General features: G+C 43.1%; 1 protein-coding gene and 1 long non-coding RNA gene across 3 annotated transcripts; both read left to right on the top strand.

The window, feature by feature from the left end:
• The first annotated feature begins 432 nt into the window (after positions 1 to 432).
• On the top strand, positions 433 to 20,527 carry gigyf1a (GRB10 interacting GYF protein 1a). Of its 2 annotated transcripts, none has more exons than XM_061095642.1 (25): positions 433 to 659; positions 4,733 to 5,342; positions 5,449 to 5,512; positions 7,248 to 7,377; positions 8,809 to 8,904; positions 9,085 to 9,202; positions 9,829 to 9,937; positions 10,305 to 10,516; positions 11,489 to 11,748; positions 11,876 to 12,002; positions 12,137 to 12,322; positions 13,637 to 13,788; positions 13,950 to 14,115; positions 14,271 to 14,494; positions 15,002 to 15,096; positions 15,236 to 15,330; positions 15,446 to 15,519; positions 15,840 to 15,977; positions 16,855 to 17,070; positions 17,186 to 17,406; positions 17,880 to 18,037; positions 18,236 to 18,402; positions 19,458 to 19,502; positions 19,863 to 20,007; positions 20,354 to 20,527. In XM_061095642.1, the coding sequence occupies exons 3-25, from the start codon at positions 5,478 to 5,480 to the stop codon at positions 20,419 to 20,421; spliced, it is 3,237 nt and encodes a 1,078-aa protein (XP_060951625.1). In that variant the 5' UTR covers positions 433 to 659; positions 4,733 to 5,342; positions 5,449 to 5,477; the 3' UTR covers positions 20,422 to 20,527. The 2 variants fall into 2 exon arrangements, with proteins under 2 accessions (XP_060951625.1, XP_060951624.1); XM_061095641.1 differs by having other exon boundaries at positions 15,230 to 15,330.
• Positions 20,528 to 20,530: 3 nt separating this feature from the next.
• LOC133028682 (uncharacterized) lies at positions 20,531 to 25,972 on the top strand. The gene is made up of 2 exons (XR_009683306.1): positions 20,531 to 23,549; positions 23,700 to 25,972. It is a non-coding gene; the product is annotated as an uncharacterized LOC133028682 (long non-coding RNA).
• The last annotated feature ends 1,027 nt before the right edge of the window (positions 25,973 to 26,999 follow it).

Here is a 26,999-nt window from a genome sequence, read left to right as displayed (position 1 = left end):
CCGGTCGAACCCCGCCACAGCCTCCCACAAACGCACAACATGCCCTGCTCATCGATCACTTCTCCTCCGAAGTTATTCAAGACAATCGCTCGAAAATGCACCAAGCACCCCGCGCTTTAACCTCCTGCCTGTGCACTTTCAGTAAACAACTTTGCAGGAGGTGAAGTTGTTGTGTGTGTGTACAGATCACACGCTGTTTTGGCCGCTGTCTGCCTCCTCCACAGCCCGGTGCTGGAGCTGCCTCTCTCCCGCAGCTCCCCGGGCATCCACCGGGCATCTAAGACGGAAAATGCCGCTGCAAAGTGCAAAGTAACCGCGAGTAAATAGCAGGTTATCAGGTCCCAATGCCCCGCTCCGGCACTGGGTTGGCCGCTTGTCAGGGTCCAGTCACGTGGTGTCACACGGACGGCCATGTTTCCGAAACACAAACAACAAGAGGAGCAGCGCCCGGGAGCCAGCAGACACACACTGATACGCAGCAGCAGCGACCGTCGGAGGAGCGGGGGGAGCGAGTGAACACAACGCGGAGCACGACTTTGTGGAAGTGCGATTTCTGTCGAATGAATACGTTCACGGTGTTTGACGAGACCAATGCAGGCGACATATTGGCTGTAGCCGCGCCGCGCAGACCAGCAGCCTGGTAGCCACACACAGTGAAGGTAAGCCTCTCTGCAGCTTGTCGTTTTAGCTAGCTAGGCTAACGCGAGCTAGCGTGCTAGCCCTCGCGTCACGGGGCTGGCGAGGAGGACGTCCCCGCCGAGTTGTGTGTTCGGTCGAGAAAACGAACCGACGCCCTGTTGTCTTCCCGTCGGTGGGTTTGTTTGTTAGCTCGCTGTCCTAGCGGAGCACGGACAGCGACGCGGAGGTGGTCGCCCGAGCACTGGCGTTGCAGGCCGGGGAGTCCGAGCCCAACACTCCGCCCCCCTCCGCCATCATATCTGGTGTCATTTGAACCTGCAAGCCAAGGCCTTCACGACCAGCGCATACCTTGTGTTAGGTTAGGCAGCAAACTAGCACGCTCCATCTGTGTTGCACATCGTGACTACTATATGTTTTAGCCGAATGCTACACGCTAGCCACTGTTTTTACCTCCCTCTGCCCCTATACAGCGATCTATGCTAATTGGCTTGAAAGACGTGAGTGCACTTGAGCTAATGTGGCTAGCAACCACTAGCGGCAGCTCACGTCAACTCGGGCTGTTTTCTCTTGAAGTTCACACAACCAAACAATTAGCTGCTACCAGTATTTTGAAAGTTACACGGGGGGTTTGCGTGTAGAGTTAGCGTTAGCATAGCTTCTCAATCTGCTCCCCCCCCATCCCGCAGCCCGAGATCACGCCGTCCCGCCACGTTTTGAAATGCACAAACATCCACATGCACAACACAGGTTCGTTCCTCAGTGGTCTCGTCTCAGTTAGCTCGGTGCAAAGTTGTCACTACACAACCCAACACGCAAACTCGTGTTCACTTGTGGCCATAAGTCTGGAGTCAACTTACAAACTAACACAGCAGCCTGAACACGTCTGGGATAAAGTTGTATTTTCCTAATTCTCCCTACCCTCTGTCAAATCATCAAATCTGGTTCCCCCATTATTTGGATTTTGCTAAAGCGTGTGTGATCTCACTGTAATTTGTGTGATTTACAATAATCTGTGCTGTATTTGAAATATAGTGTCAAATGTGGCCTTACTTTAAAGTCGCTGTTGTCACCAAATTATCATGGCTGGCCATTTTTTGATTGCCAACATCCACATAATTCCCACATGTGCATGGGACAATTCCATCAGTAGCCTAGGGGACTTTATTGTGTTAAGCAGTTCTGAGGACATGTGTGATCTCACTTTTCAAACCCTGTGGCCTTATTTGCCGAGTTGAACACAACGAAAAAAGTCGCACAGACAACATGATCTCCTCTTAAATCGAGGTCCCAACAGTTGAAGGAGGATATAATTAGTCACGTGAGTTTCAGCACTCGCGGAAAACAGCCTCAAAATCCATGTTTTATGACTGACAAATACGTTTCCAAGACATTTCTGAAATACAACAGTTTGATTTATATTTATGTATGATGTGTATGTCTGGAGATTCTCAGTCATCCAGGTCATTGTCCCAGTGCTTAAAAGAAGTGGTCAGCTGGACTTGGTGGAGTTCCTTGAAGACGTTTTCACTTCTCATCTAAATACCTGGAACTCTCTGCAGTCAGTTAGTACTGAAGAAGGTGAAACGCCTGCAAGAAACTCAACCAACTCCGGCTTTATGCACTTGGATTTAGAAAGTGTATTTAATGCCTAATTTGAACCCACAAACCTTCACATTTACCAGGACCTCTTACACGTACAGGGGTGTGAAAAAAGATGTTGATATTGAATCAAACAAAACAGCAAAATAGTTTTAAGAGTATATACCGATATCTGAAAGAACTTTTGAATTCCTGCTTTACACTGGTTGAACTTTTCTGCCAGTCTTCAGTCATCAGGTGCATAAATGTGACAAGTATTTATGATAAGAAAGCTGACTCAAAATTAAATAAGGTACTGACATGCAAGCGTTTGGATCTTATATTATGTAACTGCTGAAGCTGGAGGCAGGAAAGTTATCGAACCCTTTAAAACAAAATATCCTGATAAAATCTGCAAAAAGCTGATATTTGCTTGTCTTAAAATAGAAGTTGTTCATATTGACTGTATCAAATCATTTGTGAGTATCCCCTTAAATCCTGCCCCTCTCTCTTAACTAGCCTCTGTTCATTAAGGATTTCTTTCAGCAGTCTAAGTTGGTTATTTCACCAACATTTTTAAAAAGTTGACTGTGCCAGCGGCTAAGACTTGTGATAGAGGTAGTTGATATGAATACAATCATTGAGTGATGATTGATTTCTGACTCGCTGAATCAAAGTTTAGTCCAGCACATCAACAGAGTCCTGCTACTTTACAAGATTGCACAGAGCTGGGGCAATAACAAAAAAAGTGTTTTTAAATGGTTTAATATGTTAGAAATGTGTTATTTAAGCTAAATCTATTGTCCCCTGATACTGCCATCATTAAGACATTAAAGTTCTGCTCAGTGAAACAATAATAATTTAGACTTTTTGGGGAAAAAATCACCCATTCATTATTTAACCCTACTCACTATTTAGGGTGTAGAGCACGATATAGTGAGGTCAGGAGAAAGAACAAAACAGCTCCGGACTACTCTGTAGATTTTTCCTGCTCCGGTAATTGCCTCATTGTTGCACGATCATGACGATCAACAAATATCAGCCGATGGAAGATTCTGTAATAAACCTGTTATTTTACCCTTTTAGTATTCAAACTTTAAGGTAAAAGCATGTCTTATCCATGGTATCGGGATATACCCTAAAGCTGACTGTTTTAAAATTGATTTGTGAAAGTGCCAGCTAATATAAACCTGTCTGTCTTTATCCTCATGATGATTCAGATTGTTTGATTGGAATAAGCAGGAGTAGAATTGCTAGAGAGAGAAGGCTGAGACATGCTCGTCTCGTCCCTCTGCCATTTTTCTTCCTGTCAACTCTGAGCGCAATGCATGATGGTATATATCGCTCGGTTAGTGACCATCGGTTGCGCACTACTTTTTGCAATGCACTGTGGGGTACAACGAGTCCACTATATAGGGTATAAAAAGTATAACTAAACTTCCGTCAGCACTACAAAATGCGGAATTTACCAGAGCTTCTGAAAAGTGTAAGATAATGCTAGTAAATCCTGGGAATAATATTAATGCCACTGCTAATGATGGCATATCCCCCACCCTGAAAAGTCCCATCTTGTATTCAGCTAGTTGAGAAGTGATTTACATGATGGTAAAAAAAAAACTGTCCAAAATTTTCCATCAAACAAATGTGTGTAACATTGCTAAGTTTTTCGGTATGAACATAAGGATGGAATATTTTTTTCTTCAATATCACAGTAGCACTGCTTGCATGAATCACGATTATCTGTTGAAATGCAGTTCCCAGGTTATTGGTTTAGTTGCCATGACATTTTCAATAACCGTCCCCAACCAGCTGCATGCATTTAGAAGCAGCTGCTTCACAACATCACTGAAATGGACTCCCTACATTTCTGGATGGAAAATCTCCTGTGAGCGACAGGAACACTCACCCATGGTGGAACACTATACTCAAAATAGTTTGCCGTTTTTCATTTATTCAGTGAAGGAAAACCGCTGTGTTTTCTCTCCCAGCTCAGTGTGCTGTAACGGATTGATCAAATCAGGCCGGTGCCATTCAGTGATTCCAAGGCACGCTGCCACGAATATAGTATGTCAAGGCTACACAACACAAAATCCAATTACATTTCCTTTCCTATAACAAGAAAGGCCCACTGCCAAGCTGTGAAAATGTATCTTAACATCAGCTAATTTATTGAGTGTACACCTAATGGCCAACATTACTTCAAATCAATATCACGATTACTTCAAACTTTTACCTCGATTACGATTCATGATATATATTATGATATACTTTGCAGAGGGAGGATATGGGGGCATACGGCACCGAACATATTGGAAACCCGACAGTTTGTGAATGCACACATTGGGGAAAGTGTTAACCGACATGAGCAAAATAAGGTCGTTAGAGGTTATAAATGTTGGTTTCGATGCATTTTCAGTTAATTCCCAAGACCTAACCTCGTACAATATTTTCGCCATGTTTGTTTTAATCGTCTGATTTCTCTGATACCATTTCTCCCTCTCTTTTTCTCCCCCAGTGGTGCAAAGGGAGGAGGACAGCTAATAACGGAGTTACCTGGAGGGTGTCCGTCAATCCACATTTCAGTTGGAGTGAGAGAAAAGAGCACGGCGGGAGAGAGAGAAAGCAGAAGAGGAGTGCGTGTCGCGTCTGCTCTTGGCAGCTGTTCCAGCAGCCTGTTTCATCCTTTCGGCTGAAATTTCATTTTTGATGAATCAGTTCATATTTTTAACTTTAATGTGAGATATCACTGCTGTAGTAAAACAAAAAAAGGAAGGAAGAAAATATTATTAATAGCAAGTGTTTTTATTTTGTTCCATCATTGTTTTCCGAGGTTCTTTTTGTTTCTTTTTTTTTATGTTCAACAACCTTTTTCGGCTGTGCGTAGCAGGAGCTTCCATTCTCCAAACTATTGTCGAAACCCCTTCCTTACTTAGTTAGGACCTGATAACCTGGTATTCCTCAAGCACCTGAAACTGGCAGCTATTCTCTTTGTGTCTGTGTGTTTGGGGAGCTCTGTGACCACAGCTTAAGCACCACTCAGCCTTCTTGTCACCTAAGCCTAACTAAAGCCAGCCAGCTCTAGCCTGGTCCAGCCCAGTCCAGCCTGGTCCGATCACTTGGACAGGGTAAGGCAGTCACAGGCGCCTTTATTCTTCTGACAATTTATTTTTAAAAGTGTTTCCTATTTTTTTTATAAACCCTCAAACTAACTAATCATTGGTTTCTCCTCAGATACTCAGTTCTGTGTCGACGTGAGGAATATGACTGCTGAGACTCTTAACTTCGGCCCAGAATGGTAATTTATCTGATATCTTTGCATTATTTTGACACAGTTTGAAAAGTTCAACTGAGCACGCAGAGAAGTATTTCCTGAAGAGCAGTTAAAGAAGATAATTGTACTCAAGTGTCACGTTAAATTTCCATTCTTCTGTTCATTCTTAGGCTACATCCACTGTACTACTAATTGGTTTGAGTTTTTGAAGTTTGAAGTCAACCCTGCTACTGGCTGGCAAACTCTGAGAATATCTGCAGATTATCCAGAGTTCAGTGCATGTCTGAAAGCAACCTGGTAACCCAACATGGTGGTGCAGGTTATAGGGATGTTGGGATAAAGAAAACACTTGTATGGATGCTTCATAGTACAGGCTTCTGAAGTGGGAATGTAGGTTTGGTCACAGCCATGTCCTGCTCCCTGCTTTCTGTCCCTCCGTTGTTTCTCCTCTTCCTCAGTCAATGTTTGTGTAGCGCTTAATTCGGTGGGCGGGGGGAGTTGGTAGCTCTCCATCTCTAACGGCCTGTGACTGCTGTGTGCATTCTTGGTGCAGTGCCAGCCTTTGCCGAATATTTCTCTCTTTACACATCTGCAGCTGCTTTCCTCTCAAACGGTCCTTCCAGCTCACAGTTATCCTCATGCCCTTGTAACATAGCTACAGAGCACAGCACATACAGACGTCTGGCCAGCATGTTAACACATCTTCTACAGCCTGTGGGCGTTTCATAGTTGTGTCCACCATAAGAGGTTTTGTTGGCACTAGAGTCTGCGAGTGTAGTTGGTGATCGTGATAAAATTAAAAGTGAAAAGATCTGCCACTCATTGAGATGAGGGTCATGAATTTACAGATAATTCTCGATTTAATGATTTGTTTTATTAGTTAGAAAAGCTTAATATAGCCCAGGTAGAGCAAGTGAAGTCGATACCAATATGCAAAAAGATTTATTTTCTATTACTGGCATCTTACCTCATATTATGCTTTTGAGTTGCTGCTCCACTTATTTTGATCCTCTTTGAAATGGCACGTGATTCCAACTGGTCTTTCGTGATGTGTTCCTTTACCTTTTACAGCTCACACCCACCTCCACATCTCTGACATGCATATGGTTTTGATGTGGGACTGTGAGTCAATGACACACTTTGTAGAGGCATGTGAATGGAGCCATTGTCAAACAGCAGGGGGTTTGGAATCCGGCCTGCTAGTAATAGCTTTTTAAAATGAATTCTGGAGATTGGAAAGCTATCTTTGTTCAGCCAAGTCTATTCAGGGGGACCTGCGAAGGAGGATAGGTGATTTGTTACAGAACATTTAGTAAATTCCTTTTTTCCCCAAGCTGCAAGATGGGTGCTGTTTTATTTATATAAAATGTTTTTTCTCTGGGTCACATGCAAATTACTTTTTTGTTACACAATAGTGCTCTCATTTTTTTTTTGTGCTACGTGCTAACAGGGAATTTGCAGAAAGTTATTAATAAGTGATATTTCTCCAGTATATGTGAAGTCAGTCTTCAGGGAGAAGTGCTGCAAACATGTGGCTTTCAAGTTTAAACCTTCAGTTGCACCTATTAAAATTCTGACATTAGATTTATTATTAAATTCCTGAAGCGTTGATACTGTTTATTTATAAACACTAGCATTATCTACAGTGGAAACAAACCAGTCCACCTAAGTCATACATTCTGTCTGTTTGAGATCCAGTCAGGAAACATTGATGTGAGAAATTCATTACCCTAATTCCTTTTCGCTCTTCCTCACACAGGCTCCGTGCACTGTCCAGTGGGGGGAGTGTGACGTCCCCCCCTCCTTCCCCCGCCATGCCAAAGTACAAGCTGGCCGATTACCGCTACGGCCGAGAGGAGATGTTAGCACTTTATATCAAAGACAACAAGGTAAGTGCAGGGTTTCCCCCAGTGCTGTATAGGCCTGGCGGGCCGCCAGGCCTTACTCCCCCCCCCCCCCCCCCCCCCCGCCAGGCTAAGCGTCGCATGGTTTTTTTATTTAAAAAAAAAAAAAAATCCGTCACTCGCGCACATCAACAACACTTCACTTCCTCATTGAGCCCCGATCACAGACATGGCCCCGATCCCCAAGCAACCATCCTATTGGTCCAAACAGTCACATGTCCCACCCAGACGCCTTCACTGACCCTCGGACAACAGAATGCTCCTTTAACACAGTGTTTTACTGAACATACGTTGCCTTCACTGATCCTCAGACATCAGAATGCTCCTTCAACAGTGTTTTACTGAACATGTCAAAACCGAACATAAACATAAACCTAGTCCGTTACACGATTAGGCTGCAGCTATTTGGTTTTATTTATTTAAAAATAGGGTACTTCTTATTTCATACATTTTCCACAAATATGAGGAGGACTCAAATAGCCCTACAAAGTTCTGTGTTTAATTTATTTCAAAGTAGGCTGACACTTGCCTGTGTATTTTGTTTGTTTGTTATTTTGTTGCTTGTCTGTTTGAGTAGGTGGCTGAAAGCAAAGAAGTAGTACGCTTATCTTTTATTGGTAACCAAACTGTTACGGTTCATTGTTTCTGAAATAAGAGGCCTGACTGCTATGTTCACAGCTAAGTAGGGCTGCCACTAACGACTATTTTTCTATCGATTAATCTGACGACTATTTTATCGATTAATCTAAACGATTAATTTTCCTCCCAAAAAATCAAATTGACCATTTCAATTCAGTTAATATTATTTTGATAACAACAAACTGTATGTCACCATATAATGCAGCACAAAACAAAATGTAAACAAAGGCTCAAATATTAAAGTGCAAAACTGCATATTAAACAAAGTGCAACATGTTTAGAGTATAAGACTCAAACCCCCCCCCCCCCCCTGCCTTCTAGCAGCCCTACCACCAGGCTTAGCAAGTTTTCTGGGGGAAACCCTGAAGTGGGCTTCCCTCAGGACTCCATGGATCACATATGAACTACACATACTCTTCTTGTTCTATCTTTTTACAGCAAATTTAGCAGGAATACACAGTTTTCTCAAATGTTGTTAAACACTCATCCATCACTGCCGTTTACAGCGGAAGCTGATAAAAGTCATTTAACCAGGGAGTGAATGTTGATTGTAGCCTACTCATCGCAGACAAATGCCAGATGTTAGTGGGTGTTAGTGTTTTTTTTTACCAGTGGCAATAAAGGCTTTACATCTCTTCCATTTACTTCCCTGTCTCCATAATTGATGATCTCTACCGAGGCTGGTTGTTTTTTTTTATGCAATACTAATAGCTATAAGGATGATCTGATTTCTGGATGATTTTGATGCCCAACACCTTTTGTTGTTCCTCACCTTAGGTCCCAGAAGACTTGCAGGATAAGGAGTTTGCTGCTATTCTGCAGGATGAGCCCATGCAGCCACTGGCACTGGTGCCTCTCACTGAGGAGGAGCAGGTCTGCCACAAACAACTCTCACAACTGCACTGATACCTGCTAATGTAGAACGGTTTTAGTCCCTCGCATGGTATTTACAATACAACCTCAGCCTCGGAGCTGCTGTTGCTTGACAAATGTGGCTGTTAGCGCACATGCCTCACATTCCTCCCTTTTGCTCTTTCCATTCTCTCGTCGCAGAGGAACTTCTCCATGTCTGTGAACAGTGTGGCAGTGCTGAGGCTCATGGGAAAAGGGGTCAGCGCAGCTGCCCCAGCTGGAGTGGTCCGAGGACGAGGGACCGCACGAGGCGGTCGAGGTAAAAAAATAGAAAAATACATCCCGCACACCCATTAGAATGGGGGGGCGATAGCGAAGAAACAAGTACATAGATTCAGCCTGAGTGCACTCATAAATCCACCACCACTTGCATTGAAACTAACATGAGTCCAACAGCAACAGAGATGCTGTCCAAACCCTAAAACCCTGAAACTACAATGGCTCTAATCCAGGGAAAGTAAAACTGTTTATTCAAGCCAACCACTCAAGTGTTTATTTCCCCCCTTTCCTCCACCATCTCGATGCAGCACACTTCCTCTCGGCCTGTCTAAATAGTCCTCCTTTTGTCCAGCCACACCTGTCTAAAACGTCTGCGCTCATGAACCCACCTTGTGCATGATTATCGCTCCACATATGTAAATAGCCAACATAAACACGGAGCCCGTCCGGTTCTGGACAGCCAAGGAAACAACTGTGTTTGTGTGTGTGGTTGTCTGCAGCTTGAAGGGGATATAAGGGAGGATGTGAAGTGTTGTTTGTATTTTTTTAAATTAGATGAACAGAGAACTTGAACAGATTATACTGAAGAGTCAATTAGGAATTCTTTCATTCAGATGATGATTGCATTAATATGAACACGCGCTCTGGATTTGTGTGTGTGATCAGGACGAGGTCGTGGTGAAGGTGCATTCTACCAAAGAAGTATTGAGGAAGTGGAGGTGGGTTTTGGCCACCCTGGGCGAGAGATACACCGCAGCCAGAGCTGGGATGACAGGTAAGAAAATTCTCCTGCAAACACAACAGAACTTTAAGGAGTGCTCTTAGAATTATTAGACAAATGATGCATCCAATAACGTCATAGTGAAAGGTGTATATCTCCATTAGTAAAATGAGCTGTCATCCAGTGTATTAAACTTGATAATCCGCTCTGTTGTTTTAGTTGGTTCTTGTTGCCATGTGGTAATTCATCTTCTCATACCATCAGCATGGACTGAACTTTGGATTTGGTATCTTTTTTTGTCAAGATGCAAGTTTTAAGTGGATGTCTGTCTCGCAAAAAAAGTAGTTAATGTTTTGGTATTGTTTTCCTCTGTTTATCACTGAACTGATCCAACTTCCACCCATTTCCCTCTTTCCCTCAGGGGTGAGCGTCGTTTTGAGAAGCCGCTGCGACGGGAAGTGGGGCGTCCTGGCTTTGAAGAGGTTGTAGTCCCTGTGGTTCCAGGGAGGAAGGACTTCACAAGGGCTGACAGCGATAACTGGCGCACCCTCCGAGAGGAGCAGGAGGAGGAGGAGGGGGGGGCAGGGGCGGAGCCAGGCACCAACTGGAGACTTGCTCTATCCCGCAGAGATGGTATGATAAATACAAATATTTATTTAGTGTTTTACTGCTTCAGACTCGTGTTTGTGTTGAAAACGAAAAACTATGCACACAACAAGGGCCTGATGATTCATTTTGGTGAAACCCATTAAAACTGGATGCAGCGTAGGCTGCATGTTTCCAATTTACATTATGTGTGATGTTTTTTAAGACAAATAAATGCATAGTGAGTTGCTGAAATTCATGTTTGCAAGGTGAAACATGTTATGGGAGGTGGGTTTCCGATAATGAGATGTGAGGGGAGACCAGTAAAGCATTTATGATGATGAAAACATCAATGACATTGACTGAGGTTACATCCATGTGGGTATATTCTTAGTTGATTTTAGATGACAATTGAATGATGAACCACTAGCTAATGCTCAGGGTGAAAGATGCATGGGGGAGGAGGATTTTGACGAGGAAGAGCCAATATCTCTGTGATCCAGAGGTAAAAAAGCCATTACAGGGCCACTAAAACCTTACATTTTTAGCCTCAGAGGCCGATGGAAACATGAAAAACAAAATTTGAGAACCACAAATTGCTTTTTTTGTAAACCATAATCCTACATTTGACCAGGAATAGAATAGCCTGTAAACTGTCCTTTTTGTTTCTCCATGTGATCAGCAATACTGTGGCTTTCAAGAAGTTAAAAATCCAGATGTGACCACTGAAATTAGTGTAACTGCATTTGGCTCATACGAAAGTTGGAGTTGCTCTTGAAACATCACACATCTGAAAGGTTTGATATATTAGTTTAAGGGACTACATGACCTTCTTCAAACCTCATGATGTAACTTATTTACCATAGCTTGGCAAATGAGATATTACAAATCCAGAGACTTAACCACGTGACTGCCTGGCTAACTGTCATAACTTAAACTGTTTTTGTACATTTCTTTTTATTTGGCACTGACTCTGTTCGATCTAAATATTGATGAGTTCTGTCACTTCTTATTTCATAGCATCATCAGTATCTGTTCTGTCAGATGGCTGTCCTCGCTCAGCAGGCTGGCGGGAACACCCCGGCCCAGGCGAGAGTCGTCGTCGGAAGTTTGATTTCGACTTCCGGGAATCTGACGGCCGTGGTGGTGGTGGTGGTCGCCGGCGTGCGGGCAGTGAGGGACTAGAGGACGACAGGGACGGCCTGCCTGAGTGGTGTACAGATGAGGAAGATGGGGAGATGGGCACGTTTGACTCCTCTGGAGCCTTCATGCCTTTGAAGGTGTGTATACTGTTTATTTATTTGTTTAAAAAAACGGGTTTATCTTGTATTTTGGTCAGTACCATATATAATTTTATTGCTTGCCCTCATCGATGTATATAAGCATTTGTCACACTTTCATTTTCAGAAGGGTGGCAAGGACATGTTCCTGGACGATGAGTTTGACTTTAAGGGGATAGAGGAGGAGGAAGAGGAGGAAGAGGAGGAGGAGCGTTTCACTGAGAACGAGAGGAACAGCCCTGAAGGACACAACGGTTAGGAAATATTTCTCTGATACCAGAATGTGTTTGCACCCTTTTTCATCCAGATAGTGTGTTGATAATTGGCCCAGAATTAATTATAACATTGGCCATTTTATTCATTCCTATCCTCCACTGTAACCCCACAGATAATAAAGAAACTGGCTCTGCTGTGGTTGATGGTGAGGCAAAGCCAGCGTCACCCGCCTCTTCTCCTCCAACACACTGTGCCCCTCCATCCCTGGAGCCTCAACCCAGCAACGCATGCACAGTTGTGGATAACACTCAGCTGAGCAACAGCCACCCTGTCAAGAGCAACAGCACGCATCGTGAAGGTATATCAAATTCTCAATTAGGCACCTCACGATTCGATTCTGACTCACAAGGCTATGATTTGATTATCGATTCTTAAAATAATTTTATTTCAACACATGAATTGTTTTATCACTTTGTGACTAAAAGAGTGCATCTTCCCTAGCCTTGCGATTTGTGTTTTAAAAGTGTTTTTCAGACTGTTACTGTCAGTGTGCTGTAATTTACAAAGTGATATTTTGAATTCAAAAATATGACTACAAAAGTCAGTCTTTGACAATGGTCAGTGCTCTCCACGTCGATTAGACTTGTGTGCTGCATCTTCAGCCTTTACTGTATTAGGGTGGCCCCACCTGGCCCCCCTTGCCATCATCGAGGGGCATTTCTACGCTGGTAAACAAGAGATTATGCTCCTCTGCTCTTTTCTTATCACTCACACTTAGAGTTGATCTTTAGATAAGACCTGCTGAATTAATATTTTTAAGGGCTGTAACGATTCTGACACCAAATACGCGGTCCAGACGTCCACGGTTTCAGTTCACGATGCACAAAGACAGAACCGCAACACGTCTCCCTGCCTAATCCCTCCCACTGCCAAAGCAGCAGGTGAAGCCTGTTGCATGTGTGCGTATGTGTTCAATCACACTCCAATCCAATCACAACCCTTGGACCACAACCATAATCTGAACCTATACACGTGTGAGGTTCAGACCTGAAGAACTGAACTGAAGAAGCCTCTTGGATGGCCGATGAAACGTTTCACTTAATCACATGATAGAGCCTCTATAATAGGCTTTAGTTTGTTGTCACAAGGTAAAGCTGTAAACTGTCTATCTCCTGTTACAATTTTTTTTTATTTCATTGGATAAACCTATTTAAGGGAAAGGATTGGAAGTTATAATTGATGTCTGGTTTTCCCGCTGCTAACACACCCAGTACATCTCAATCTCCCCGAATCCTGTCAACGCACTGTCACGCTCCCCATGCACTGGACATTCAACTGCACCTTGCACGGTGCACCTTGGTGCAAAAAATAGGGCCTTAAGTCTTCATTGACTGTTGCAAACTACACAAAATGATAGACTCTGCACAGAGACTGTGTGAGTGCAATAGACTAGATATTCAGTCATGTTGATATTTTAGTTTTGATATACAATATGTTTAGCCCCAGTCATTTAATATCTTGTTTACCCGAATTTGCTGTTCCTGCTGTATCCGATAGAGAACCAGTAGGTGGCTCTAGCCCTCCACATCCGACATCATCCCCATCTTATTAATAGACATAATAAAAATTGTTTTCCTTATGTTTGTTCTCTCTGTTTTTTTTTTTTTGTCAGACTTTGCTCCGGTTGGATTTTCCAAGGCCCGATTGAGCTCCAGCACCACCTCCCACATTCTGCCTCCCCCACCCTCTTCCTCTGCTGCTCCTCTCCTCCCTCCATCTGGAGGAGACAATGAGGATGATGAGGGCATGAAGCACCTGCAGCAGGTAAGAACAACGGGAGGCATGTTTCAACCTACTGTCCCATAAAGAAAACTGAATTTTACACTGCTGAACCATCATTTTTACAGCTAGTGATTATTTTTCCCACAGTATGTTCTCGGGTCATTGTGTTGAATGTAAAATGAAGCTGTGGACTGTTTGTGTAGGAGGCAGAGAAGATGGTGGCATCACTACAGGACACCTCACTGGAGGAGGAGTGTTTCACCCAGGCTCTGCAGCAGCACGACAGCAGGAACACTGCAGCCGCTCTACCACTGTCTCATGAAGCCGCTATGAAGTGGTTCTACAAGGACCCACAGGGAGAAATCCAGGGTACTTTCAAACTTTGAAATGTTTTGTCTTGTATCGACTCATATATGCAAGCATGGCATATTAGTTCATAATTATTGCTTTGGTGGATTACAGCAATCTATTGTAATTACAGGGTTTGCATTGTGAACTCATCTGTCCCTTCCACCCTCTACCAGGTCCTTTCACCACAGTGGAGATGTGCGAGTGGTTCCAGGCTGGCTACTTCACCATGACCCTGCTGGTGAAGCGGGGTTGTGATGAGGGATTTCAGCCCCTGGGGGACGTGATCAAAATGTGGGGCCGCGTACCCTTCGCCCCAGGGCCCTCTCCACCGCCCCTGTTGGTGAGACAGCCACCACCAACGCAGCGCTCGCAGACCAACCGGGGGACCTCTGGGACTGTGAGTCAGAACTCTGCAAACATCAAGTGTGGGGAGGGTGGGATGTAGAGGGGAAGGAAGATTAATAGACATGTTATGTTGGTAGATATTTACAAAATGAATCCACCCATTACACGACTGCTGTCAGCAAACGGTTCCACTTAATTGATTACCATCTGTATCTACAGTCTGTGAGTTGGAAAGCAGAAGAAAGAAACATTCAATAATCAAACCTCATTTATTAAATGAAAAGTATTAATATCATCCAGTAATAGTCACTGGCTGTAATGTTAGTTAGTTGATACAGTTATTATTGTTTGTACAGCTATGAAAGCATAGTGTACATAATTTTAAGGTAAGTTTTCAACATTAGTGTGTATTCCCAGTTAAATGGTATGCATGGATGCCAGTGAAAAAAGTTGGAAAAGGGGGGGATTATGTATAGATGCGTGTCCTCAGCACGATGATCCAGTATACTTACTGGAGATCTCTATCTCTCTCTCTCTCTCCCTCTCCCTCCCTTTTCAGGGCGACCAGGAGCGGCTGAAGAAGCAACAGGAGCTGGCGGCAGCAGCTCTTTATCAGCAGCTCCAACAGCAGCAGCTATTCCAGCTCATTAACAGGTGGGAGGTCATATTTCTATGGGGGAGTGTGGTGGTTTCAGCTTTGTGTCCTAGTTTCTGTCATTTTGCATCAGAGGAAATTGCGACTTTTTTTAACTTTAAATCTGTGGGTGCATGCCTGCGTGTTCTCTAGGTGCAGTGAGCAGGGTATGATGCCTTCGATGAACAGATCGATGTCAGTGCCAGATACAGGGTCCATGTGGGACATGCATACCTCAGCTTCACAGCCATCCGGTACTTTTTCGACTGCAGCTTGATACGCATACACAAGCACCTGCCTACATATGGAGTAAAAACGCAGATGGTGAATCGTGTGTGACTAAGATGATGCAATTTCCTTTCCCTGCAGGCGGTGAAGCCAGTCTTTGGGACTTAACAATGAATCCTACTACTCAGGGTCCAACTCTCGAACAGCTTCAAAAGGTGGGTAAAATCATGGGCGTTTCAAACTTTGAACACTAATTCTATATGTACGTTTGCAAACTTCCCACATATACTTCCTCTATGTATTCATTGTGTGCATTAGTTACATTTCACACAGTTGTTCGTGTCAGCTTCATTGTATTTAACCCTTAGCAGAAACATTATAGCTGGAAAAGCTGTCTAGACAAAATGATGAAATTGTGTGTGCTGCCCAATAACTATAGCAATTACCATATATTTCAAAATTGTAAAGAATTGGGTAAAACCATTCACCCGCTCTCTCTGTTCTCAGTTTTTAATCCTTTTTGTTTTGATTTAAGCTCCAGCAAGAGAGGCGAGACGCTGAACTCAGGGTGAAGCGTGAGGAGGAGGAGCAGCGTAAGAGGAGAGAAGAGAAGAGGAGGCTACAAGAGGAACAGAAGAGGAGGGAGGAAGAGGAGCTATACAGACGCAAGCAGGTGAGATAAAGGAACCTTTTTTTATCCCATGTTCTCTTTGCCCTATATTTTGATTTTAAATTTCAGAAAATAATACCCTCAAATCCCTAAAAACTCAGTGTGTCCAGTTTCTCATTACTTTACCAAAAATCTTTCAAAATGAATATTAAGAAGTTAGAAAGCTTAGCTATATTACATGCTACTCTGTTGTTGAGTTTGTATAGACCCTGTCAGACCTGGCATTAACATCCATCCTGAGTGACGCTTATTCCTTGTAAGGCCACATTATTATTGCTGTGTGAACAACGATGCGCCCCGGGACACATATGAAGGACCTACTGGGCTGTTTTCTACTGATCTGTTACAATTTCACAAAGAACGGATTTTTACTTGGTAACCATTCGTCTATCATGGTTTGCTTAAATTGGTAAAATGTGTCTTCATGGGTGCAAGCATTCGTTCATTCAGTCCCTCCTGACTTCACTCTTGGACTCACTTGCACAGACCCACACATACCTTGTCATCACACACATTAGTAAAGTCAAACTGGGTAAAAACAATTAAATGTTGTCTTCTGGAACACAAATGGCAGTCTTTAATAGTTACATACTGAGCTGGAAAGTGAGATACGATCAGAAGTGGTCACATGAGACATTCATTTTAATGCCGGGTGTGAACACATGTACTTAGTAATGACCACTTACGATTGGCTCTCTCAGGACAGATGTTAACACCAGATCTTAACATTTGAACATCCTTTGTTGTTGATTTAGAGATGAACATGAGTACTGAGTTATTGCCTGGCCCGTCAATTTGTCAGATGGATTTGAATGTTCATCTCCGAGTTATTAAAGGACTACAGCAACTCAGCGTTGACATCTATCTTTTCCTTTTGTAGTGTCGTCAGCAGCAGGAACTGATCATGAAGTTGCTGCAGCAGACCCCCCAGCAGCAGGGTCCAGGGGCAGGCAGCTCGGGCTGGAGTGGGGGTCCCTCCTCTGGCCTCACCAAAGCAGTTAAAACCCCAGCTATGGCTCTGATGGAAATGCAGCAGGAGGCAGAGAGGCTTCTGAAGCAGCAGCAGCAGCAGAGAGCCCAGCAGCAGAGAGAGCGCGTGAGTTTCACTTTTCTGAGGTTTCATAGATAATGTCATTATGTTTGAGGAAATGGAAACAGAAAGTCAAACAAATTGTCGCCATAATCAACCTGGTGTGTCTCTCCATTTCCAGCACTCCGGCATGTCAATGGGGAGCTCCTCCATGGGAGGTCAGTGGGCTGATGGTGTTGGCATGTGGGGTGGGCCTGGAGGTATGGAGGGTAAAAGCAGCAGTGGAAGCTCCTCAGGCAGCATGGGCATGTGGGACGAGGCTGTGAAGAACCAGGCCAGCCTGCGTGGCAACAGCAACAACAACATGGGCTTGAAGAACAGCCGCAGCAGCCCGTCACTCACGTATGTACCATCAGATTAAACTAACCGAAGCCTAGTTCTTACTACATCATTTTTAGCTTGATTTTCCAATCACTAAATGTGAACTCTTGATGAGACACTCTCTTGCAAAGGTTCAGACAAAAAAATGTGGCCCAAGTTGCTCTCTTTTCTTTACAAATGTGATGTCCAAGGAAACTTTTCCTCCAGTGTTATTCTGGGCATGATGACACAGAAGAACAGGAGGTGTACTCGCAGTGTCTTTTCGTGATGGAATGTAGTTTGGGGACCAGACATACTAGTCAGGCTTCTCCTGGTGAAAGATTGTAGTGTGAAAAATACACCGCAATCCGACGACTATGCAATTTTTGCCAAAGATCCCTTTTGCCATACACCCCCCACTGCAAATGGCCTTGCAGAATGAATCTATGCTTGTATCTATATTGTTAATGTCTTTCAGCTGCTCACTATTGTTGTTGCTTTTGTGTCCTTTGCAGTGATCAGTACATGATGCGCCGTAAGCGGACAGAGGAGGAGGATAAGCTGCTGAAGCTGCTGCAGGGCATGAAGCCCCAGGACGGCTTCACCACCTGGTGTGAACAGATGCTGCATGCTCTCAACACCTCTGCCAACAACTCCACCTCCTCTTTGGATGGTAGGCTGCTCAGCTTTTATATCTTTAGCAGTGGCAACGGGTGAGGAAAGTTCATCCTCATCATAGATGGTTGCATTTTATTTACATACATAGATTACTATATTTATGAGTGTATATGTACGTGACGTAATTCACTTCAACTTCTGTCCCCTTGGTTTCAGCATCACTAAAGATTTTAAATTGTTTGTCTCCATTTAGTCGCCACAATTGTGGCATACCTGAAGGAGGTGGAGTCACCCTATGCAGTGCTGGACTTCATCCGGTCCTACCTAGGGGACACAGTGGAAGCCAAAGAGTTCGCCAAACAGTTTCTGGAGCGACGTGCCAAACAGAAAGCCAACCAACAGAGACAGCAGCAGCAGCAGGTAGGCCTCACCTTATAAAGTTATTATCCCCCCAGTATAGAGTGATCTATTAGGCTGTCGCTCTATCTGCAAGTACTGCGCTGAATTCGTTTTTCTGAATTGACATGACAAATTTGACTTGGCCAAATTGAGAATTGGTTCTCAACTCAGAACTTTCACCAACGGCTGAGCCGGTGAAAGTGGTTAAAAATGCAAAATCTGTAAATGACACATTTTCAGGAGGGAACGAACGCAGCAAACCAGGTTACTCTCTACATTTGAGCCTGTGCCTGTATTTGCTGTAGCTTCAGACTTTCAATTTACCCATTCACTGCCCCAATTACACAAGGTATTCATTAAGCTGCTGTTTTCCTGTAACATGCACTTAAACTTTTGAACTCCGCTATAGAACCGATCTGCCAGGGCCTAAATGGGCATTTTTGCTTGCTGTGATTTCATTTGTGGGGTAATCGTCATTTAACTTTTATCTGTAAAATCAGTGAAACCTAAGATAAAAGGTAATGTAAGCTTTTAAACTATAATAAAACCTAAATACTTGAAAAAAACATAAAGCAGACATGCTTTACCATCAAATTTAGCTAATTAGCAAGCAAAACTTTTCTATTATGTATTTTTTTTTCTTGCTCTTTTTCTCTGCTCCTCTCCCGCCACTAGCTTACATTCTGCACCAAACATAACGAAATGTTACGATGAGGCAATAGAGGGCTTTCCAGTACAAAAATAATGAATGTTCTAGCTATTAAAGTTTTTACTTGAGAATGATTGAAACAACATGCAAACAACAATCTCCCGCGGCCAAGGGGTCATCTATTTTCAGAGGGTTAAAACCTTTTTATATAACAAACTGGCTGAAGTTCTTTGTACCTGTGTGTTTTGATTTACACATTAAGACTGGATGCTGTTTTTAATGTGTGCAAAAGAAGTTTACGTATTTGTGAATATTGACATGGCCTAAATATGACTGAAGAAACTAGCTATGAGCTGCAAATGACTGAAAGAAACCTTCTGAGTGTGACCTTAATAAATTCAACCTCTCCTCTTCTTTACAATCCCAGTTATCAAAGGAAGTGGCTGGATTGAACATGAACTTCCCTCTGCAGGTAAACCAAACATGTGTGTTCACACAAACTGATGGGTTGGGAGTTGTTTGTGGGAGGAAGTGATGTCGTCGGGGTTGTTGTCTCCAACAGTCATGACGGACATAATGAATTTTGCATATTATTATTTGACATTTGGTGTCCTACAAACAAGGAAATGATTGTTTCCACTTGCACTTTGCTCAGATATACAAGTCAGGTTTTTATTATTCACAGTTGCATTACCCATAATGTTTAACAAGTCTCATCTTGATAGCATGAACTATTAAAATGTAATCAGGGAACTAAATTAGTTTTAATTTCAGCAATTATCTTTAGCATTGTTGGGGTTAATTTGTTGTTCACTCTGCTCTGTTCATTTAGGACTCAATGCGAGGTATGAACCCAAGCACCCTGCAGTCAATGTTTCAAACCAACCACATGGGCAAGGCTGGTCTCTACGACAACCAGGGGGGGAAGATGAAAAAGAAACAGCCCATGATGCTGCACTCTGACCCCAGCATCTTAGGTATGTGACCTCACTCCCATTTAACAATCCAGATTTTCTTTTTACAGAGGCTTATTTTTAGTTTGTGATGAGTTCTTGTTTCAGATGTTACTTAGGTTTTAAACCCATTATGACTGGCTAAGACGTTTGCATGCTTCTCTCTTTTAGAGCCAATTTTCTAGACATGGAATATACATTCATACATATGAGCTCTTAGCCTGCAAAATAGCTTTTAATTTAGCGTTTTAGTCTTCATGGCTTACTGCAGAATTGTAAACAGAGATGATCACAAACTGCCTGCACTGAATCAGCCAGTGCTTCAACCCATCCCACCTGCCTCTGACCTCACTCTGCTCTCTCTCTGCAGGGTACTCATACCACAACGCGGGCGAGTGTCTGAGCCTGAACGAGATGGAGATGGTGGAGGATTACTGATGTGACGCAGCAATAGCTACCTGAGGCCTTCTGTCTTTTAATCAGACAAACCTGATGACGAATGTGCACTGCTGGGGGAAACAAGGGGTGGGGGTAGGGAGGGAGCGAGCGTGAGGGGAGGTGCAGGGAGGAGGTGCCTGGATCTGCGCCTCCCACTCGCTCCTTCTCTCTGGAAAGACGCAAAGGGCTCCCTGCTGCACCAGTTGATCACTTGAGCAGGGGAGAAGGGGGGGTGAGGTTAAAAGGAAGATGGGTATCCTCTGGCACTCAAAAGATTAAGCACCTTATACTGAACTAATGCACTTTATTGAGATGGGATTTGAATAGTTATTTTTTTTTTCCATGTGTGTGAATGTGAGAGCGTTTGGAATCAGTGCGCGTGCGGGATGTGTGTTCATACACATCTGTGTGCATGTGCATCAGAACTGGAAGGGGGCGGTGACACAGTCAGTGGGGTGAATGGTCGGGCTGTGAGGTTTTCAAAGTCAGGGGGACCTTTAGTTGAAACCTTATCAGAGAGCAAATCCTTTCTCAAAAGACAAACACTGTTGATATTTCTCTTGTTTAGCATTTTTTTACGTTTATATAAAAAGTAAAGCTATTGAAAAATGGATTATAAAAAAACTTGAAGATTTGCACTTGCCTAAAAAAGAAATAACAAAACAACAAAAAAAAATCAAACAAATGGGGGTTAGTTATAGAAGTGAATATTTTTTTATGAATGTGTGTGAATGACTGAGTGAGTGAGTGATGTGAGATGGTTGGTTTGTGTCAGTAATATACCAGTCTGCACAATGTTTCTTTTTCTTTTGTTGCTTACCAAGATGTATGAAACATAAGAGGCCATTTTTTGTCTTTTTTTTGTTTTGTTTTGTTTAAATGGTAATTTTGTATTCTCATGTCTACAGCATGTATGTGCGTGCGTGTCCCTTCTCCAAACAGGGACTTGATCTCCATGTTTTGAGTGAGTATGAATGCGAGAGAGAGACAGAGAGAGAGAGGGCAATTGCACAACACATCCTTTCTCTCACCAGCTCTTCTTCCCCAGTTAGACAAATTTTGAAAACGCATACATTTGTAAATGTCAGCTTTCTCGCTCATAACCTGATGACCACCACTAGTTTATTTCCCTTAGCTTCTCCCCATTGGGAGCTGTCTCTGGACCTGTGAGGACTGGTAGACAGGGCGAATCATGAGGGACATTACTGTGTGTGCATCTGAATGAGACGTGTGTGTGAGAGAGAGAGAGAGTGCATGTTCATTTATTGTTCATAGAAATGAGTTGAGACTACAGGTACTCATTTTGAATACATGTGCTTTTTTTGTATGTGTATGAATGCACATTTGTGCCTAAGAACTTGGATAGGGTGCATGGCCATTGAGACATTAACTCTTTTTTGAGAGCAGGTGTGACGTGTGTCAGTGCTCAGCACAGTGTATGTAAAGTATGAAAGTTTGTATCGTAAATAATTCTAGTTCAGTCTAGGGGTGATCCATCGGAAGGTTAGTCCAGTCTGTTTTCCTGGGGTGTGATCACATTGCCTTTCGTCAGCTCTCGAACTTGTGAATGAAAGGTGTCGAGTTTTTGACTCTGAAAAAAGCATCTTAATGTGCAAGTGCACAGAACGGTGCATGAAATGTTAGCATATTGTGTTACTTATTCGTTGTTGCAATTTGATAATAACGAGTTTTCTTTTTTTAATGAAAAATATATATGAATATATACATTATATACAAAGTTTAAAAAGTATTTGGACTAAGATAATGAGCACTTGGGGCTGCTATTTTTGTTTTTAATTTTTTTTCCTTAATTTTTTTGTTTCATTATCGCCATGTGAAGTGTGTATTATTTCTTTCTTAAGAAAATATTGAATGTATTCCAAAAAAATGACAAGAAACCCGTGCTGATACCAGATATTATTGTTTTTCCTCAGAAGATTTCAAAAATGGAAACAATACAAAAAAGCTTCAGAGTTCAGCGAGGTCTTTTTTTATTATTTTCATAGTAGAGAAGAAAAAAAAACTTGGGATGGAAACAGTTGAACACACTGCCTCTACAATCCTGGTCGTACAAATAGTGACTAAGAATTCAAAGAAAGGACTCTTTCTATTCCATACTGGAGCTTTGGTTGTTTACAAACCACATGGATATCTGTGGGTGCAGTTTTGTTTTTGTTTCAATGTTTGTTTTTTTTTGGTTAAAATGAGACGGGTGGGGTTTGCAAGTGCGCTTCTGCCATATGGACATTGAGTGGCTTTGGATTTTTTTTGAGGAAGAGTAGCAGGCATCACAACAACAACACGGACACAATCCTCAAACTGGACCGTAGCGTGTGGTCGTGGATCCTGAAACTCGATGATCAACCGTGGAGCAGAGGTGGAAAAATCAAGGATTGCCTCTGTTATGTGGCGAACGGAGTGCAGGGCCGCAGAACCCTAGAGGGAACTGCAAGGGCGACATGAGTACACCTGGTTTGTGCACTTGTCTTCACCTCAACCCTCAAGCACTCACACCCTGCCCTCAACAACTCACCTATGCACTTTTGTTCATTCAAGCTGTGAGGTACCATTTCGGGGATGGGAGCACAATTACAACAGGAGGATTGCTGCGACTTTGACAAAGTCACTGAAAAGATATTCCCAAACTGAAATAAGAGACTAGAGAAGCTCCTCTTCTCTCACCTCCTGTATATAGTCATATTTTTGTATTACCTTTCAGAGTAGAAAGAAAATTTACAAATGGATGAAGGAAAATTCATGGGACATTTGATTACATGGAGTGAATGTTCTTCAAGAAAACCAATCTTTTATATTTTTTTTTTGGAAAATGGTTTGAGAAAGACTGAGTCTTTGCTGTGAATTTCCCTTAGTTTGCCAGTAACCCTGAAATAACCAGGGATGGAAGGGAAAACCACACGGACTGAGGTGCTGGACATGCTGCAGTGTCCCCAAGACTCACTGATGGTTGCTTTTGGAAGTTGATGTTGCTGTGGTTGCAAAGCTCCCAACGAGTGTTCGCCGACACACCCCGAAGAGCTTTGGATGAGGATGCTTCCACTTCATCTCCTGACCCGGTGACTGCCTTGAGAGCTGTAGCATGACTGCAGGAGGATAAATTCTTGACATTGGTGAGATACGTTTGCCTCATTTCTTCTTTGCTTGTCGTTTGCCGTGTTGTTAGGACTTCATGTGATCCAGATAAGCTTTTGGAACTTTGCTTCTAACCAGATTGTTGTGGGGAATGACGGCTGTGTGCTCTTCTGTTTGTCTCCTCGCAGGCTTCTGGCTGTGCTTTGTTTGCTGCCCTCTACAAGGAGGATCTGATCTACAGCCAAGCCAAGAAACCAGTCAACCCTAAACCTGGCCTTTGAACTTAAACCCTAAGAAACTTTTCTGTCTCAACCTCGGACTGGGCAGGCAGGCCATTGGCATTATCAGTTTGACAGCGGCCGGATGAAGTTTATCAACCATGGATTTCATCTGTGTTGGAAGTGTTAGGATGGGCATTTGATCAAGCGCTCTTTGGCAAGAGTATAAATGAAACACAAGTTGCCCAGATGTCATCATCCAGCTCGGCGTGAAACTCTCAGGCGGTTTGTTGGAGGTCTTCTAACCAGAGCGGCCAGAGGAGCTGCCCTCCTGCCCAGACGTCACAGACGGGAGAGCTGGGTCGGGGTTCGGCTGTTGTGGCTGGATTACATCTAAGCCACTGTAAATCCCTGCAGCTGTGGAACTGGTTGAACTGAATGAATTGTACAAAAAAAAAAAAAATGACTTTGAAACATGACAAAACACAAACACGTAGCTACATGTCACATAGATTCAGGAGTCCAAAGGAGTGGCAGACACTACACGCACACTTGGAGCAAAAGCAACGTACACTCAGTTACATTGGTTCTCCTCTGGAAGCACGTCTGCACACATGACAGGGCTACACCGATAGCAAATCACACAAGACAAATGCAGACTCACAAGCATCGACGCTCATCACTATAAATGCTGAGCTTTGTAAATAATGTAAACGTTTGTGTTTTTGATTTTCCTCGATAGGTTTTGCTTTATTTCTCTGTTCAACATGCCTTAAATTGTATAGTTCAGTCCAGAACAGCAAACTGAAAATGTTCTCGAAAAGATGAGTTTGAGTTGGAAACCACCGTGTCAGCCATCCTCTAAAGTTAAAGAAAGAAGAGCTTTCGTCAACACTGTTTTCTTTCGGCTAACAGAACTGTCTATTCTGTATTATATTGCTAAAATGTACATCTGATCACCATGAAAGTTCTGAGTTCGCTGCAGTAACATGCAGCAACGTGTTCTTTGATTAATCTGATTTTGCTGGTGGTTGGCTTACGTTGCCCTTTTGGTTTCCTTAAAAAATTAAGAGTGGGTTTGTTTTGATTTTCTTTGTAGGTTATTGCTTAAAGTGCGGGTTGAAATCTGTACTGTGTGGAGCTGAGCTGAGGGTGGGATGCACTGACGTGTGGCTGTGCGATGACTATTGTTGGGGACACTGCTCTAGGCTAAAGTGAACCAGAGTGGCAGGTCATCCGATAACAAGTTGGTGCTTTTTGGTTGTTTGTTTTTCTACACTCCAGGGACTTGAATCATTTAGACGATGAGGTACTTTTTTTTACAGTTTGGAGAAGGCGATTCAGGCTTGTATTAGAGAAAAACTATTTGTTGGTTTTGACACTAAACCTTGACGTGGGTCGCTTCATGGTCCAGGCGGCCTCGGGTCACCCCTGGTCGTGCTGGGGTCCAACTCGGCTGGCACTGAATAGAGAAGGACTCGGCCGGTCGCTTGTGTCTTATCTGAGCGCAACTTCTCGCAAATGTGGATGGTGTCTTGTTCTGTGTATCAAATTGGATGTGCGGGAGGATGCACTTTTAGTCGACGAGTAGTTTTCCCTTTTAGTGTCTTTGATTACTAAAAAATATGCAGTTTTTAAATGGACATGGCTAGAGATATTCACCAAATACTATCCGCTCAGACTTGTACATTTTGATTAGCTGAGGTTCTGGTAGATTGTTAGCGGCCGTAGTCTGCTCCGGTTTGTCACAACTGTTGAATTGATACTGAATAAAAATACCAAATGTTTGACCATTTTAAAAGCTATTACTGTGTGGGATTAGTCGTTAGTCAGACGGTCTGTCTTAAAGGAGTAAACTGTATTTGTCTGCAGTTTATTTTACTCAACTACAAAGGCTTTTATATTTAGGGAAACTGCAGAATTGTCGTCGAAGACCCCTGGATGTTTGGTTGTTGTCTTTAGAAAAGATCCCGTCCTCTAGTGAAGATGATAATCTGGTTCACTGTAGCTCTGGAAACTGTAGCTCCAACAATATCGTCCTAGAAGACCTTGTGAAAGTTGTGTCCCAGTCCGCCTCAGCTCCTCCCGCTTAATAAGTCTTTTTGAATGTAAAATAACAGCATACATTTAATGAAACCGTTTTGGAAAAGAACAACTGAAAGATGTGTAAATAGTTTGGCTTTTGTTTGTTTTGAAGAACAAAAATAAATCCTGAATCCTGAATAAATAGCATTTAGCAGTGACTGACTCTTGTGTTTCTTATTTCCCTCAAATGATGTGTATTTTTTTCACACGTCAACAACTGAGCTGAATACAAACCGGCCATGTGCCCGCTGACGTCATCAGCCCAATTATCGCGATACTTTGGCATCGCATGGCCGCTCGCGGTGTTTACAACTCGCAACGAGCCGCTGCGTGGAAACCAGGTGGAAGTGGAAGGACGTGGTTCCCTTCACCCCCCCACTCTGAAGCTGTGAACCGGGTCGAGGAGGAGAAGCGAGTGCGTGGGGGCCGAGCTGCGAGCGGAAGCAAAGGGACGAGCAAACAGCCACAACACAGGCAGGTAGCATCGGGCGGCTAGCTCCGGCTAATGCTAACGGGAGCTAGCTGGGCAGGAGCGCCAGTTTTGAGTGGTTGTCACGTCTCTAGCCACAGGTGTCTCTGAGATATTTACTCTCTTTTCAACCAGATACGTCACGTTTACCTCCTTTTTTAAAACAATGGCTGTGTATTTACTTTCTGTACAATCTGTCCTGAACTTCCTCTGTCAGTTATTCATGAGAATCTGCCAGACAGAGGTTTCATTGTGGCTTTGTTCTGTTTTGCAGAAAGATCCAAACATTAAAGATGTCAAACATTAAATTATCATCTGATCTATTAAGCTCTGCAAGGTGGCAAGTCAAGTTAATTTGTGTTTGTTAATTTACTATAAAAGTGTTTATAATGTTTAGAGTCAACTTATCGTCTACACATTGGTTATTTACATATTTACACATTTAAATATTTACATTAGCGTCATGGAAACAGGAGAAACATGATGTGTTGAATCTGCCTCTGTAATTCCTTCACATTAACCTGAGTCTGAAGGCTCTCTGGCTTTTGATTGGTTAGTTGAAACACGTGGGAGTGAGAAGCAGGAAGTGTGTGTTGTTGATGTGGAGGACCAGTGTGGAGACAGTTTAAGTGCTGCTCAGAAAGTGGTCCCTCCTGATCCAACTCCCCCACATCGAACCATCACTTCACAGCACCAGCATTGTGTGGGACACATCA

Source organism: Limanda limanda, chromosome 22, assembly GCF_963576545.1.
Source record: "Limanda limanda chromosome 22, fLimLim1.1, whole genome shotgun sequence".
In the NCBI taxonomy this organism is placed as follows: domain Eukaryota; kingdom Metazoa; phylum Chordata; class Actinopteri; order Pleuronectiformes; family Pleuronectidae; genus Limanda; species Limanda limanda.
This window is presented reverse-complemented; position numbering and strand designations above follow the sequence as displayed.